This window comes from Calypte anna, chromosome 1, assembly GCF_003957555.1.
Source record: "Calypte anna isolate BGI_N300 chromosome 1, bCalAnn1_v1.p, whole genome shotgun sequence".
Classification (NCBI taxonomy): Eukaryota; Metazoa; Chordata; class Aves; order Apodiformes; family Trochilidae; genus Calypte; species Calypte anna.
Window position 1 is genome coordinate 87688178 of NC_044244.1, and position 12780 is coordinate 87700957.

The 12780-nt window shown below is 42.1% G+C and overlaps 1 protein-coding gene across 2 annotated transcripts in view; it reads left to right on the top strand.

Annotated features, from left to right (window-relative positions):
• Positions 1–9443, top strand: part of CLCN1 (chloride voltage-gated channel 1) — a 63407-nt gene extending 53964 nt beyond the window's left edge. For both annotated transcript variants that reach the window (XM_030453657.1, XM_008499111.2), the window contains exons 15-23: positions 55–268; positions 974–1107; positions 1627–1853; positions 1959–2064; positions 3738–3820; positions 4556–4591; positions 5242–5346; positions 7210–7296; positions 7728–9443. In XM_030453657.1, coding sequence (XP_030309517.1) covers positions 55–268; positions 974–1107; positions 1627–1853; positions 1959–2064; positions 3738–3820; positions 4556–4591; positions 5242–5346; positions 7210–7296; positions 7728–8126 — 1391 coding nt within the window. In that variant the 3' untranslated portion in view covers positions 8127–9443. The remainder of the gene's footprint in view (positions 1–54; positions 269–973; positions 1108–1626; positions 1854–1958; positions 2065–3737; positions 3821–4555; positions 4592–5241; positions 5347–7209; positions 7297–7727) is intronic.
• The last annotated feature ends 3337 nt before the right edge of the window (positions 9444–12780 follow it).

Genomic DNA, 12780 nt, shown 5'->3' on the forward strand with positions numbered 1-12780 from the left:
GTTTCTGTATGACAGTCTTATCCTCCTATTCCTTTTCCACCCTACCTGGGAAAGGTGCAGCAGCTCTGACAGGAGCAGTGAGCCACACTGTCTCCACTGCTGTGATCTGCTTCGAGCTGACAGGTCAGATCTCACATATCCTCCCCATGATGGTGGCTGTCATTCTTGCCAACATGGTGGCCCAGAGTCTGCAGCCCAGCCTCTATGATAGCATCATCCAGGTGAAGAAGTTGCCCTACCTGCCAGACCTGGGCTGGAACCACATAAGGTATAACAGTAAAATAGAGGTGAAGGTGGGGAATGACAAAGAAATAAGGTAGAAGAAGAGTCCATGGGAGAATAAAGGGGATGGGTACTACAAAGAAGAAGAAAAAAAGGGGAGATTAGGCCTCAAGCAAGATAAAACAAACGGTGGAGTAGAATGAGGGTTCACATACAGAAATCAAGAAAAGTATTTTTCTTCTTTTTCACCAGAAGCACAGGTCTGAATAATCTGCAGCATTATTTAATTTATACTAATAGTGCCAAATTGCTTGTTTAAAAATTAAGTGCCTCATATTCCTTTTTTTTTTCCCTGAATTCTGTGGGGTTTGGAATTTTTTTTCTCCAGAAAATGTTTGAAATATCATTGCATTTGGACATTTTGCTTAAATCAAAATTTGGTTATTCATCTACATACCTTCCTCTCTTCGTTATATATAGTACCCACAGGTATGTATATATAAAACTATAGATATGTATGTATTTTTATGGTGAGGAGTAATGGGATGGAATACAAACTTAATGAAAATCCAGTTAATCTGTTTTGATCCTACTGGAAATCCCTCTTTCCTTACTTTCACAGAAGATTATTTAGCAACAGTGTCCAGAACACTTTTTAAAGAAGTGGTCATTTATATATTACTTCAAGGAATTTATCTGCTAGACATGTTTAATATGCTAACTCTTCACCTCATCGTCCATAAATTCACAGCAAATACAATATCTTTGTTGAGGATATTATGGTTCAAGATGTGAAATTCATCTCCTCCAACTCTACATACCGAGACTTGAAAACTCTACTCCAAAGCACCAGTGTTAAGACTTTGCCTTTGGTAGACACTCCAGGTAAGCAATGTGGAGAAACTGGTCCTTCCTGAAGACTGTCTCAGCTTAAAGAGAACAAGAAATTAGCTTTCAAATTACATACTCTGAAAGAGACAGTGTGATCCACTCTGTAAAAAAAAAAATCATCCTAAAAACCTTGTGCTATGGATGATGAATGACAGAAGGTGTGGTCAGACAGGTAAGCTGGAGTGTGACCAGTGAAGCAGAGATAACAGGTAAGGCAGGCATGTGAGTGGGAAGTTTGTGGACTGAAGTGAACTGTGACAAGGGGGAGGGGTTTTGCAGAAGAGCCTGCTTCTGATGTGATGCTAAGGGGTGACACCACTCAGGGATGGCGAGCTTCCTATACACAGCCTACTAGCAGCAACTTGCAGGTCTGGTCAGTGACTCCTGTATGGCTCTAGACAGTACGAGCCCAAGCACTTTGAAGAGGTGGGAGGGAGGAAAGGGGCAGTGTGTTGCAGGGGACATTCAGGACCTTGAAGAGGCTTAATAGCTTCTCTGCTCTATATTATGCAGAGACTATGATCCTTCTGGGGTCTGTAGAGCGATCTGAACTACAGGCTCTCCTCCAGAGACATCTAAGCCCAGAACGGCGCAGGCTCCTCAGCAGAGAGATGCAGCAGAAGCTGTCTGAAGCACCCTACGATGGGCACAGCAAGGGATTGGGGGCAGCCCTGCCAAACCTGAAGCGTGAATCTTTTGCTTATGTTGATGAGGATGAGGATACAGATGAGAAGGGAGAGGTGAGGGAGATATGGCAACACAGACTGCTTAAAAGGCAGTAAAGCATTTGGAGAGGCTGAGAAATGACACAGGATGGATTTTATTTTCTCTCCTTTCCATAACAGCTGCCTCATCCCCCAAGTCCCACTCCCAGTTACCCAGAAGAGTGCAACGGCCCAACAAGTCCTATTAAACAAATGCCTGAAACTCTGGAGCCACAACAAGCCCCAGGTATGAAAGCTTCTGACATGTCTCAGCCACATCCTAGCCAGCTTGTGGAAGCCTTCATGGTAACTTTGCCTGTAACACACTTGCCTATGTGAGGTGCTGGTTTCCCTGACACTGAGAGAAGCTTTCTCTAGTGTACCTGTTTTAAAAGTAATTTGCTAATCCACCTCAACAACAGAACCTGGAAATATCTTCTGTTTGTGATCCCTCAGAGAGCATGGCAAAAGTAGGCCCACTCAAGCTGCTTTCTCTCTGTCAGCACTACTCACTTTATCCTTTGCAATAGCATCTCTTCTGACATTCTCTGGAGAGTGTGCATGGAAGGGTCCCATGTCTTGCCTCCTTCACTCCATGCACTAATTTTTCTGGGAAAAGCAGCTGGAGAGCTAGACAGCTGTACTTGGGTTTTGAGCAGCCTAGACTGATGCTCAGAAATCTCCAAAACTGAACGGCTCCTCCCTTGAGCACATATCTCCTTGTTTCAGTTACACTAATAGGATGGACAAGCACTGATGTATCATGTTCTTTGTGTGCTACCCTCACCTATATCAGCTTTGCTTCAAGGACTGTATTCATAGCTCACTTCTGAATCCTATATCATGTATATTTGATGCAGAAGTGTAGCCTTTTTTCCCCTTTGTGTGCCTTGAAATATGCAGAGGTGAAGCCCAACCTTGAGAATGAATACAGAAAACAGTGCTCTGTCATGTACTTGTAGTCACCCAAAGGTTAGCATGTAATACAGTACATAGCAAGTGCTATTTCTGCTCATGTATGGCTAAACCTCTAGGGAACGTGAAAATTCACTTTAAACTTCCAGGACAGTATAGTGGTGGGACAGCCACTCACCTTCCTTACCAAATCAGAAGAAGAATCACTCCAAAACAAGGACAGTGTGAGACATTTTATGTCAAGCTAGTAGTGAATGATCCAAGAGTGACAAGAGGTAGTGAAGCACAGGTGATTTCACAAGGCTTTCCCTGCCATAATTTTTAGCTTGGCTCACAGCTGTCACTGTTTCTGCCTCACCTATCTCCACAGCCATGTTCACATCAGCACCAATCCTATCTCCTCCTCTCTGCTAATTCCTGATTTCTCTCTCTGCCTGGGTGAATAATTCTGTGGTCTTTTCTATTTTCACCATTATACTGCTGGCATAACCTATGGACTCTTTACCCTTTTGTAATTATTACAATTATGGACTCTTTACCCCTTTGTCATATTCAGGTTGTTGGTATGTTTTGAAGCAATTTCCAAATTCTCACCTCCCCTTCCCATTCTCATCCTCCAGCCCCCACTCTGTGGACTGCAGAAACCTTTTATCACCCCATGTATCAGACTGTTTGCTCTGTTAGTAGCCTTGCTTCTGGTTTTCTTTTTGGTGTGGTTTGGTTTTTTTCTTCAGGGATGCTGATCTCTGAAAGTTATCTGCAAGGTGGTTTTGTAATAGTTTGTTTCTTCTCCTTGAGGAAAAGATGCTGCACTGTAATATTTATTCTAGCATGTCCCAGTCACCATCTTACAAATTGAATGCTAGACTGTGACTGGCATATACTTGTCATATACCATCTTGACTGTCCCAGCCTGCCTCAGGCAAGGAGATGGGTATGGCTCTTTGTATTTTTGTCTCTCACTTGGTCTTTTCTCTTATCCATGTGTTTGTTATCATACTTCAGGCAATTTCAGGAGTTTGAGGAAACTGATCCAGCAGCTCTTGTGCCATTACAGCCGTCCGCTTGAAACAGAGAATGCCACCCAGGTAAGGGATACAGAGAGCCCAGTGATACCTCGAAGAGGTAAGAGAATGCAATGGAGATAGAACTTATTACTCAGAGCCACTCAGCACTTGGCCACAGCATGGACACTCTTATGGTCCTGGACTCTGATCACTCAGTGGGGGAATTTCTCTGAGTAAAAAGGGCATGATTTCTGTAAAGGAGTGTGCATCTTCTTGAAGAGCCATTTGAGCTCAGGTGTCAAGCTTACCATCATGACTGAGTGTGGGCATCTTTTTCTCAGTGAATAACTTAATTTTGTCTAATCTTGAATAAAATGCAGTTCTATTTCATTTGGAAAACAGTTTTGGTAAGATAAAGATGAAAAAATGCTTTTGCTTTGTGCCATTAAATTTCCCTTATGTGGCTTATCTGCATAAGGCTGGTGGGTATCATAGAGAGCATGTGGGAGACCTTTTGACTCTAGGGCAGTCGTTGGGCTACATGTAGGGTATCTGAGTACATCTAAGGCATATTACCATGTTTAGGCACCTGAATTGCTCCATCAGCATTTCATAGACCACTCTCTTTGGTTAGGAAAGCACTGCAAGTCCAGAATTAAACCTTACGAGTATAAATCAAATCTAATTACTCAGTAACATACTATTTGCAGCTAAAAGGGGACCACATGAGGTGAGGAGGCTGTGCAAATTTTTTCCTTCTGTGCTCTGTAAAACTGTGGGTTCTTTGTCTGTCCTGAACACTGTTTTCTCCTACAGGAGCCAGCAGAAGTCGACACAATGAGGCCAGAAGAGGTAAGACTAGGTGCAGAAAAGGAGTAAGGTTAATCTATTGCTTCTTTTATTCATTTCCTATCATTTGCTATTCTTCCTGAACTCCAACAACCTTGCTGATTGCCACATAAAGCCATATCCAAAGACATTTTCTTCTTAGAATTGCACAGTGGGCAAGTCTCAAACAGTAAGAGATGAAATTGTTCTGCTAGATGTACTGCGTAAGGCTCTGAGTAACATGATCTAGTTTTGAAGTCAGCAAACCCTGTGAGCAGGGTTTGAGACTGGAGAAAACAACAGGTCCCCTCTCGCCTCAATCTTTCCATGGGTCTACATTGCTGCTTTGTATTTTTACACAGAGGAATTCTTGTCTTACAATGACAAGGGGAAGGTGTACTAAGAAAGGAAGGCTAAGATGTTCACTTCCTTTTTAAGCATGAAGGAGCAAAGCCTTACCTTCTCAGAAAACATCTGAGATAATGGAATTGCTCTGTTTCCTTAGGAACTTGACATCTGGCAAGGAAAGGATGGGAAACCTGAGAGGTGTGATATAATGAGCAAGACAAAATGATCTACATAGGAAGAAGCATCAACAGGACAATGGGAATAGTGTGGGTCCACGAGACAGCAACATTACTGTTTACTGTGATTCCTCTTCTTTCCTGTGTCAGATAGATGCTTGGGAGCAGGAAGAGCTGAATAAGAACGTGTGCTTTGATAGCTGCCGCATAGACCCTTGCCCTTTCCAACTGGTTGAAAGAACTTCCTTGCACCAGGTGGGTGCAAGTGTCTTTCTTAGGGGTACCCAGGTTTTCTACACCCTATCTAGCACTGCAAGTCTTGTTTATGACTTACTTCTTCTCCTTGTCTTCACCTACAACTACTATCACCAGTTACTTCCACATCCAACTTCAGAAGTTGATTTGCTCCTATAATCTTCTGCATGCATGTCCAGTCTCCTGAAAAAATGAAAGCCTCCATGATAAAAAGTTTGAGTGCATTCATTAAAATAGCTTTTGGACACCACATAGGATTTTCCAGCCACTGCATTAAGAGAAACATTGTATGCCTTCTGCTTTATCAGTGGGCAGCACTGGAATAAATATTCCTGAATTTTTATGGGTGTTTCTGTCAGGGCAGAGAGTCTTCCTCAGTGCATGAGAAGAGCTGCTTGACACCACCAGGTAGCATAGGATCTTCATGGACCTGAAGCACAAGGAAAGAAGAAGCTGGATTATACAATTTGTACATGTATTTACATACAACACAGGATGATTTGGGATAAAAGCAGTCACTGTACATCAGTATTAAAAGAGACCAGAGCTTTCACTGAATGGAAAGGGAAAGCAGTAAAGCAATCTACTGAAGCAAGAGTGTACAGTACATGTTTTTATCAATATTCATTTAACATGAATGGTCAGCATATGTCTTGCACAAGATTAATTAAATACTGTTTTCAAAGGGTTAAGATCTCAGCCTTGAGCAAAGTAAGAACAGTTAGCATATACTTAAAACGAGTCTGGTATTTTTTAAATGGCTGGCTGAAGTAATCTACCACTAGCATTTATCTGTGAAAATACAGGAGTCAGAAGAAATTATACCTGAAGACTACAAACAGGGAACCTCTCATAAAAAAAAAAACAAAGGACAAACTCTGAAATAATAGACATTAAATTGGGTGCAAAAAAAGTGAAGGAATAAATAATCACTGAGGTATACATTGTTAGAGCTAAATGTGAGACTACTGACAATGGTAAGATTATAACAGCTTATCATTATCAATTTATATTTAACCAGTCTTATACGTTACAGTAAAATGTCTTGTTCTTGAGAAATGAGATTTTCCCTAGTTTTCACTTGAACATGACATTCAATATCTCATGCAATGTCAAAAAAAAAGTAAACAGCTGTGAAAGAATGACTTTATGTAAGGCCATAGGTAGACTTCAGCTAGAGCTCAGCTCAAAGAACTTGGAGGTTGGAATTATCTCACAGATGACCACTAAGAATACTTAAAGTTTTAGAAAGCTTGATCTATGAAGAACAGTAAAATAGTGGGGTATATGTCGGTTGAAGAAAAGAAGACTGATAACAGTGTGATATCTGTCTTTTTATGAAGGCTTTGTAAGAGAAAATAACTTGTTCAGTGATCCCACCGCACCAGGTGAGCAGCAACAAGCTTAAGTTTTGACAGAAAACATTTTGGAACAGGAAAAAAAGCGATCTATTGTTAGGGGAAGTACTGTAATAAATAACTTTAGCAGGTTCTGACATTTCATATTACCTTATGATAGTTTAGTTTCCACCACCATAATGAAGCAGGATTTCCACAAGCCTCCAGGCACAGAGGGTGTCCTGTGTGGATCTCTGTTTGCCAGGTGGAGGATGGGAGTGACCTTGAGACCCCTCTCTCTGCAATAAACACATTCCCAACTACGTTTGCACAGCAGAAAGCTGAAAATGTGATAGTTGCTGGCTACAAAAGGGGAAGGAAAGAGGTAGTTTCTCCCTGGGATGCCTGAAGACCTGTGTGCCTTTGTGATTCCCATTTCTAAATCTCAAGTCCCTGTGCTAGCACCAAGTATCATGTTACCAGTTTTCAATATCCCTGAAATGGTCTTTTGTGGTTTTGCTCATAGACACATACATTGTTCTCATTACTGGGCCTCAGTCTTGCCTATGTAACCAGTATGGGGAAGCTGAGAGGAGTGCTGGCGTTGGAAGAGGTAAGTACAGAATTTTTCACCTTCTTCTAATCAACTGCAAAACTCCTGTGGATCATTGCAATAATTTATATGTGCTGGAGGATCCAGCACGGATATAACTGTGATCTTTAAATTTTCAATCCAGAGTTGAATTCTGAGTCAATCCTTGGGAAGCAATGTAGGGGAATGGATGACTGTATTTCAGAAAAGGCAGTAGGTGTTTTTTGTGGGGATATAAAATGGCTCACCCCTTTTCACAGACATAGGGCTTCTACCTGAGTGTCTATTAATGTCTCCAAAAGTGGTGTGCAACTTGTTATTTAACACGGAACGAAAAATTACAACACCAGTGTAAAATATGCTCTCCACAGGCAGCAAAGGTAGAGGTGTCACTCTGTTTCTGACCCTTTTTTTTTTTTTTTTTTTTTCCTGAACTTTTCATCTTCTCATAGCTTCAAAAGGCAATAGAGGGCTCCACACGCTCTGGGGTTCGCCTCCGCCCGCCCCTTGCCAGTTTCCGTGATACCAACCGGACCTCGGTTGGCGGTGAGAAGGTCAGGAGGGCCACTCAGGTATGGAGCCAACAGGACAGCTGCGTGCCAGCAGAACAGCAAACAGCAGACTTAGGCACAGACAGCCCGCTGCCTCCTTGCTCACACTCACCCGAGCCCTCACAGTTGAATGAAGAGGGGGAAGTCCCGTGCTCCACTTCTGCCACGGATACTGAGTTGGAAGAGATGGAGCTGGCGGGCCCGGTTGCTGATAATATCTCAGACATCCTCAAGGACATAAGCCTACGCTCCACTGACCTGGATGAGGATGAAGATGAGGATGAGGATGTTCCTCTATAGTTGATGTAGTCTACCACAGTCTTCAGTTGAGCCTGTCTTCTTGCGTTTGCTCCTCAAAGAGAAGCTTTTTGGATGTTCTTTGCAATACCCACAGAGGATTGATTCAGCTGGGAGAAGGGGCATGGGACTGACCCTTTCTTCTGCTACTTTCTGCACGAAGGCTGTTGGGCTATACGGGTGTGTACAGGAGTCAGATGTGGACTGCAAGGTCGCTAGGGACTCATCAAGTTTAGGTTTCTGTCATGTCTACATAACATGGCAGAAGGGATTGTAAAAGGATGTGAATACTGCTGGACACAGTCAGGATGCTGCATCAATCTGCCACGTGGAAAGTGGAGGAGGAGCAGTTGTTCTCGTTCTTTATTGGTTTTACCCTTCCGGTCATACCTGGCCTGCATGCACCAGTGTAAACACAGCCAGATCTCCAGCCTAGAAGCATATTGCTGCTTCTGACTGCAATCCTGTCCATGTTGCTGCAGCTCCTTTTCATTACTTCTTATCTTGCATCCCTCCCAAACATTCCCATGTAGAACATTTTTCCTCTTTCTCAATTTTTACTCTGGGATTTTCCTGGATAGGGGTGCAGTTAGGAGCTTCTCCTCTGTGCTTTAGCTGAGCTGTGCCCTAAAAACAGATAGGAGGAAAACATTTTTTGTATGTCTCATGTTTTTAATTCAGCTAGAGCTCTAAGTAAAGGACTGGAAGGGAGGAAAGCCTCTTTTATTTCCCATCAGTTGAATAATAATGAGAAAATGAAATAGAATGGGAAAATCTTAAGGGGGGCATCCTCACCATTGGAGGAAGGTAGTAAAACAGCGTGGATTCACCTATATTTCAAATTCCCGTGTGTGTCTCTCTGAATCACTGTTCACAATTTTTACAAAGTCGCAGTCTTAAAATACAGGAATTAAAAAAATAAATTATGAAGTGTTAGCAGGCTGCCAAGAAATACAGCAGAGGGAAGCCACGTTTTCTACACCCTGGAAAAAGGTTTCTCTGAAAACTCCTGCTCTCTTTCATGGTGATTCTACCCTGCCTACTTTCCACATATTTATGCATACCTCAGATCTGAGAATTCCAGCTCTCACTTTTGCCAGCTTGTCTCCGTTGTGACTAACAGCAGAGATCTTAACCCTTGTCTGCAGCATCCCTCTCTATTTCAGTTCTAAATCTGGAGAAGATCTTGAACTTATCTTGCAAAAAGATGTCTTTTCAGTTTGTGTCATGCATGCAAAACCTCAGCATCCAAAGAGAAGATGCTGCTTTATTTAACTCACTGTCCTTTTAAGGTTTTCTCAGTAAACAGTCAAAATCAAATTCTGTGTATTCTGCAGCTTTCCTCTAACATTCTGTATATCTATCATATTTTTGGTGTGTCATGGCACTTACATGCCATCCCAAGCAGCTTATTGGATGTATTTCCCTTTATCAGTAACAGAGAAGAAATCCAGACCCAGAGAGTATTTTCTTGGGGGTATTCTCCTGGATGCTGGGCCACGTTCCCTTTCCTGATAATTAGTAGATGATTACCTAACTTAGAGTGACAGGTTTCACCTTAACAGGTGGGTCTTTCTCATAAGGTGTCTCAGGAACAAGTAAAAAATACCATTACTTCTAGCCCAGTCTTCCTGGGAAAGTTCACTCCTGGCTTTAATTCCACATATTGACCTTGCACCAGTACCTCTCTGATTATGATCACGGGTGGGAGAGTCTGTGACAAGCTTAATGTACAGGGAAATCTCTCCAGCTAGTCTCTTGAAGAGAGAGATATTTATTTTTTGCTGTCTGGAATTCGGAGCCTATCAGCTCTATATTGTCTTTGACACATGATCCTTCTCTATAAGCTAAATGGGGACAGCCTTTCCCTGCCTCAGTGATCTTCCCTCCTCCAAGGGTCATTCTCTCCTTGTGAGAAACCAGTGGTCATCTGAGGGCAAGTCTCGTGCACACCAGCTGCTTGCCTCCAAAAAAAGAGTTGTGGAATATTTCAGGCTGACAGACATAAGCACACAGCCTCCCTGCTACCTTTGTGTCACCTTCCCCTGACTGGCAAAAACTTGCTATTTTTTCTCGGGGAACTGTGACAGTCCTTTAAATAAGCAGGGGAGGAAGGACATTCCTTTCAGAAACCTATAAATATGCAGTGATTGGCAAGATTCTGAGACCAAATCTGATCAGAGGGTCCACACATCTTCAGGAAGGACAAATTTCTCCAAGACAGGCCCAACCTTATTATGAGTAAGTACAGACTTAAATTTTGCAGTTTAGCCCAGCACTTACTCTGAGAAAGATGAGACAAGGAGAAACTTTGAGTCTGAAGTCACTACACCTCCCCCTTCTCTCTCCCGAATACTGATCCATGCACTGTTCCAGTCCCACTCTTCTCTTAGGGTGTGTTACAGAAGAACTGGGATCTGACTGGCTGAGAAAGCAGATGGAGTCTAAATCGAAGTCAGAGATTGTGTGAGTCATGACAGATTGTGAGCTGGTGAAAAGAAGCTGGAACAAAAATGGAGAGACTTTGTTAGCTCAGAGTAAGACATAAGCTAACCTGGAAAGTTCCTTGAGGTTTGTCACCCGAGGGTGCAAGAGAACACACATATCTCTCTGTCCCTATTGCCTTCAGCTGACCCAGAGTTACCATTAGGATCTGGACCACTCTCTGCGGGGAAGTAGATCGGTGAGGTTTGTTACTGATGCTCTTTGGAGGCATTACTCAAGATCTCTTCAATATATGCCCCCACCCTTTGGCCAGCAGTAGCATTCATCTGCACCATTTTCTCATCTGGGAAAAAATATGCACACATGAATGCTTATAGGGAGACAGGGGGAGACAAAAAACATAATGCAAAGATAGGTTGCAGTGGCTGACATTTCCACTTCCATGTTGCCAATAAAATCTTCACTGAGCTGATGCCAAGTACTTTAGGTGTGAAAAATGCAGTAAACTGACACTAAACCTTTGTCAGGTTATCTCTAAAGAAACGCCAGTACACCCCCTCAAAATTTAAACTTGAAACCTTTGGCAAACAAAGTTAGAGTGATCTGTCACTCTAAAATCTGTATCTCTCATCCTATCCGAGTTAGACAGATTTGGCTACCTCTTCCCAAAATATTTTTTTCCCTAACAAAATATCTCCAGAACTGGTATCAGAACTGAGGCCTTCCTTTTCAGATAGAAAGTCAAATCTCAGATCTGCCCCCAAAAATCCAAGCACAAGCCTTGAAGAACAAGAAGCTCTGAGGCTGTTTTGAAGAAGCTTGTTTTTCTCCTAAATAGCACATACAGTTGCTTAGTATCATTGTTTTGGGGAGAGATTAATTTTACTTTAGGTTTGCCACTACCATTCAAAGCACCAAAATAGAGCTGATCTTATTCAGCATTTTCAGCTCCAAGAACTTGCTGAACTACAGTTGGTATCCAATGTATAAGTATATACTCTGAGAAGCACAATAGTGAAAAATCTCTATCAGAGCAGAAATTTTGGGGAAAACACTACCATAATAATCAACAGAAAAACCCAACCTAAAACCCATCCTTTCATCTGTTATCTTCAAGATAAATGTAAACTAATTGCCAGTTTACTGATACTTGTTCAAGGCAAATCCTATTGAATTTTAATCTAGCAAAAAGATAACTCTTCCGTTTACATGGCATTTAAATGTGAAAGCAGAGATCTTCTTTTTAAACTCATCAGTATGAAGTAAAAATAAGGAAGACAGCAGATTGACAAGACAAGAGATAGGGATCTGGGTAGTTATGACAAGGCTCAAAGACTTTGTTGTGATTCAGATGCAGAAGAAAACCCATGGTGATGGGCTACTGGAAAAAAAAAATTCTGAACAATGTAAATTTCCTGGTTGGCAAAGGATTTCAGAATAAAAAGGTTTTAGTTTGCCAACTCTATAGACAAAGACAATTAGTACAAGCAGGAATAGGGAGACAGGCAGAATCAAAAGTTGGTAAAAAATAATTCCATTCCCTCTCCCAGTTATGCAAACACTGTATAGAATAGAACTGTGTGTTTTGTGGCCAAAGCACCAGACAGGGTAATAACCAGATGAGCAAAATTAGTCCAACCTCAGGAAGAGTTAATTAAAAGCATATTACTTAAAATACTGTCACAACAATCACTAGGTTGTTTATGGCCACAAAATTAAGTATCTGGGCAAAGCTCTCCTAATAATTTAGTCAACACTGGAGACCAATATTTCTGCACAGAAGCCATGGCTAAGCATTAGTGTTCTCAAATAAAAAGATTTTATTTTTTTATCTTAAGCCATGTGATGCAAATATTTTTAAGGCTTTATTTGTGGGAGGCAAGCTTAGAACGGGCCTGACCATAAACCTCAGACAGTCCCTGCGTGCCCCCCCTCCCTCTGACCCAACACTCAACAGGCAGCCCTTTGTACAGGAACTCACAGACACCTTTTCCAAATCATGGGTGTGCACTTGTAGATGGATCTGCAGCTGGGTTGTCTGTTCTCTAGGCCACATCTCCCCCTCCCTCAGCTTGCTGGAAGTCCGTAAACCCAGATGCAGCCTCACAGTTCTCAAGACACCACTGCAGTCATTGCTGGGGTTAATGTGCTAGCTAGAAAAAGCCAACCTCTGACAAACCTATTACTACTTCAAGCACTGGCCTTTCAGATG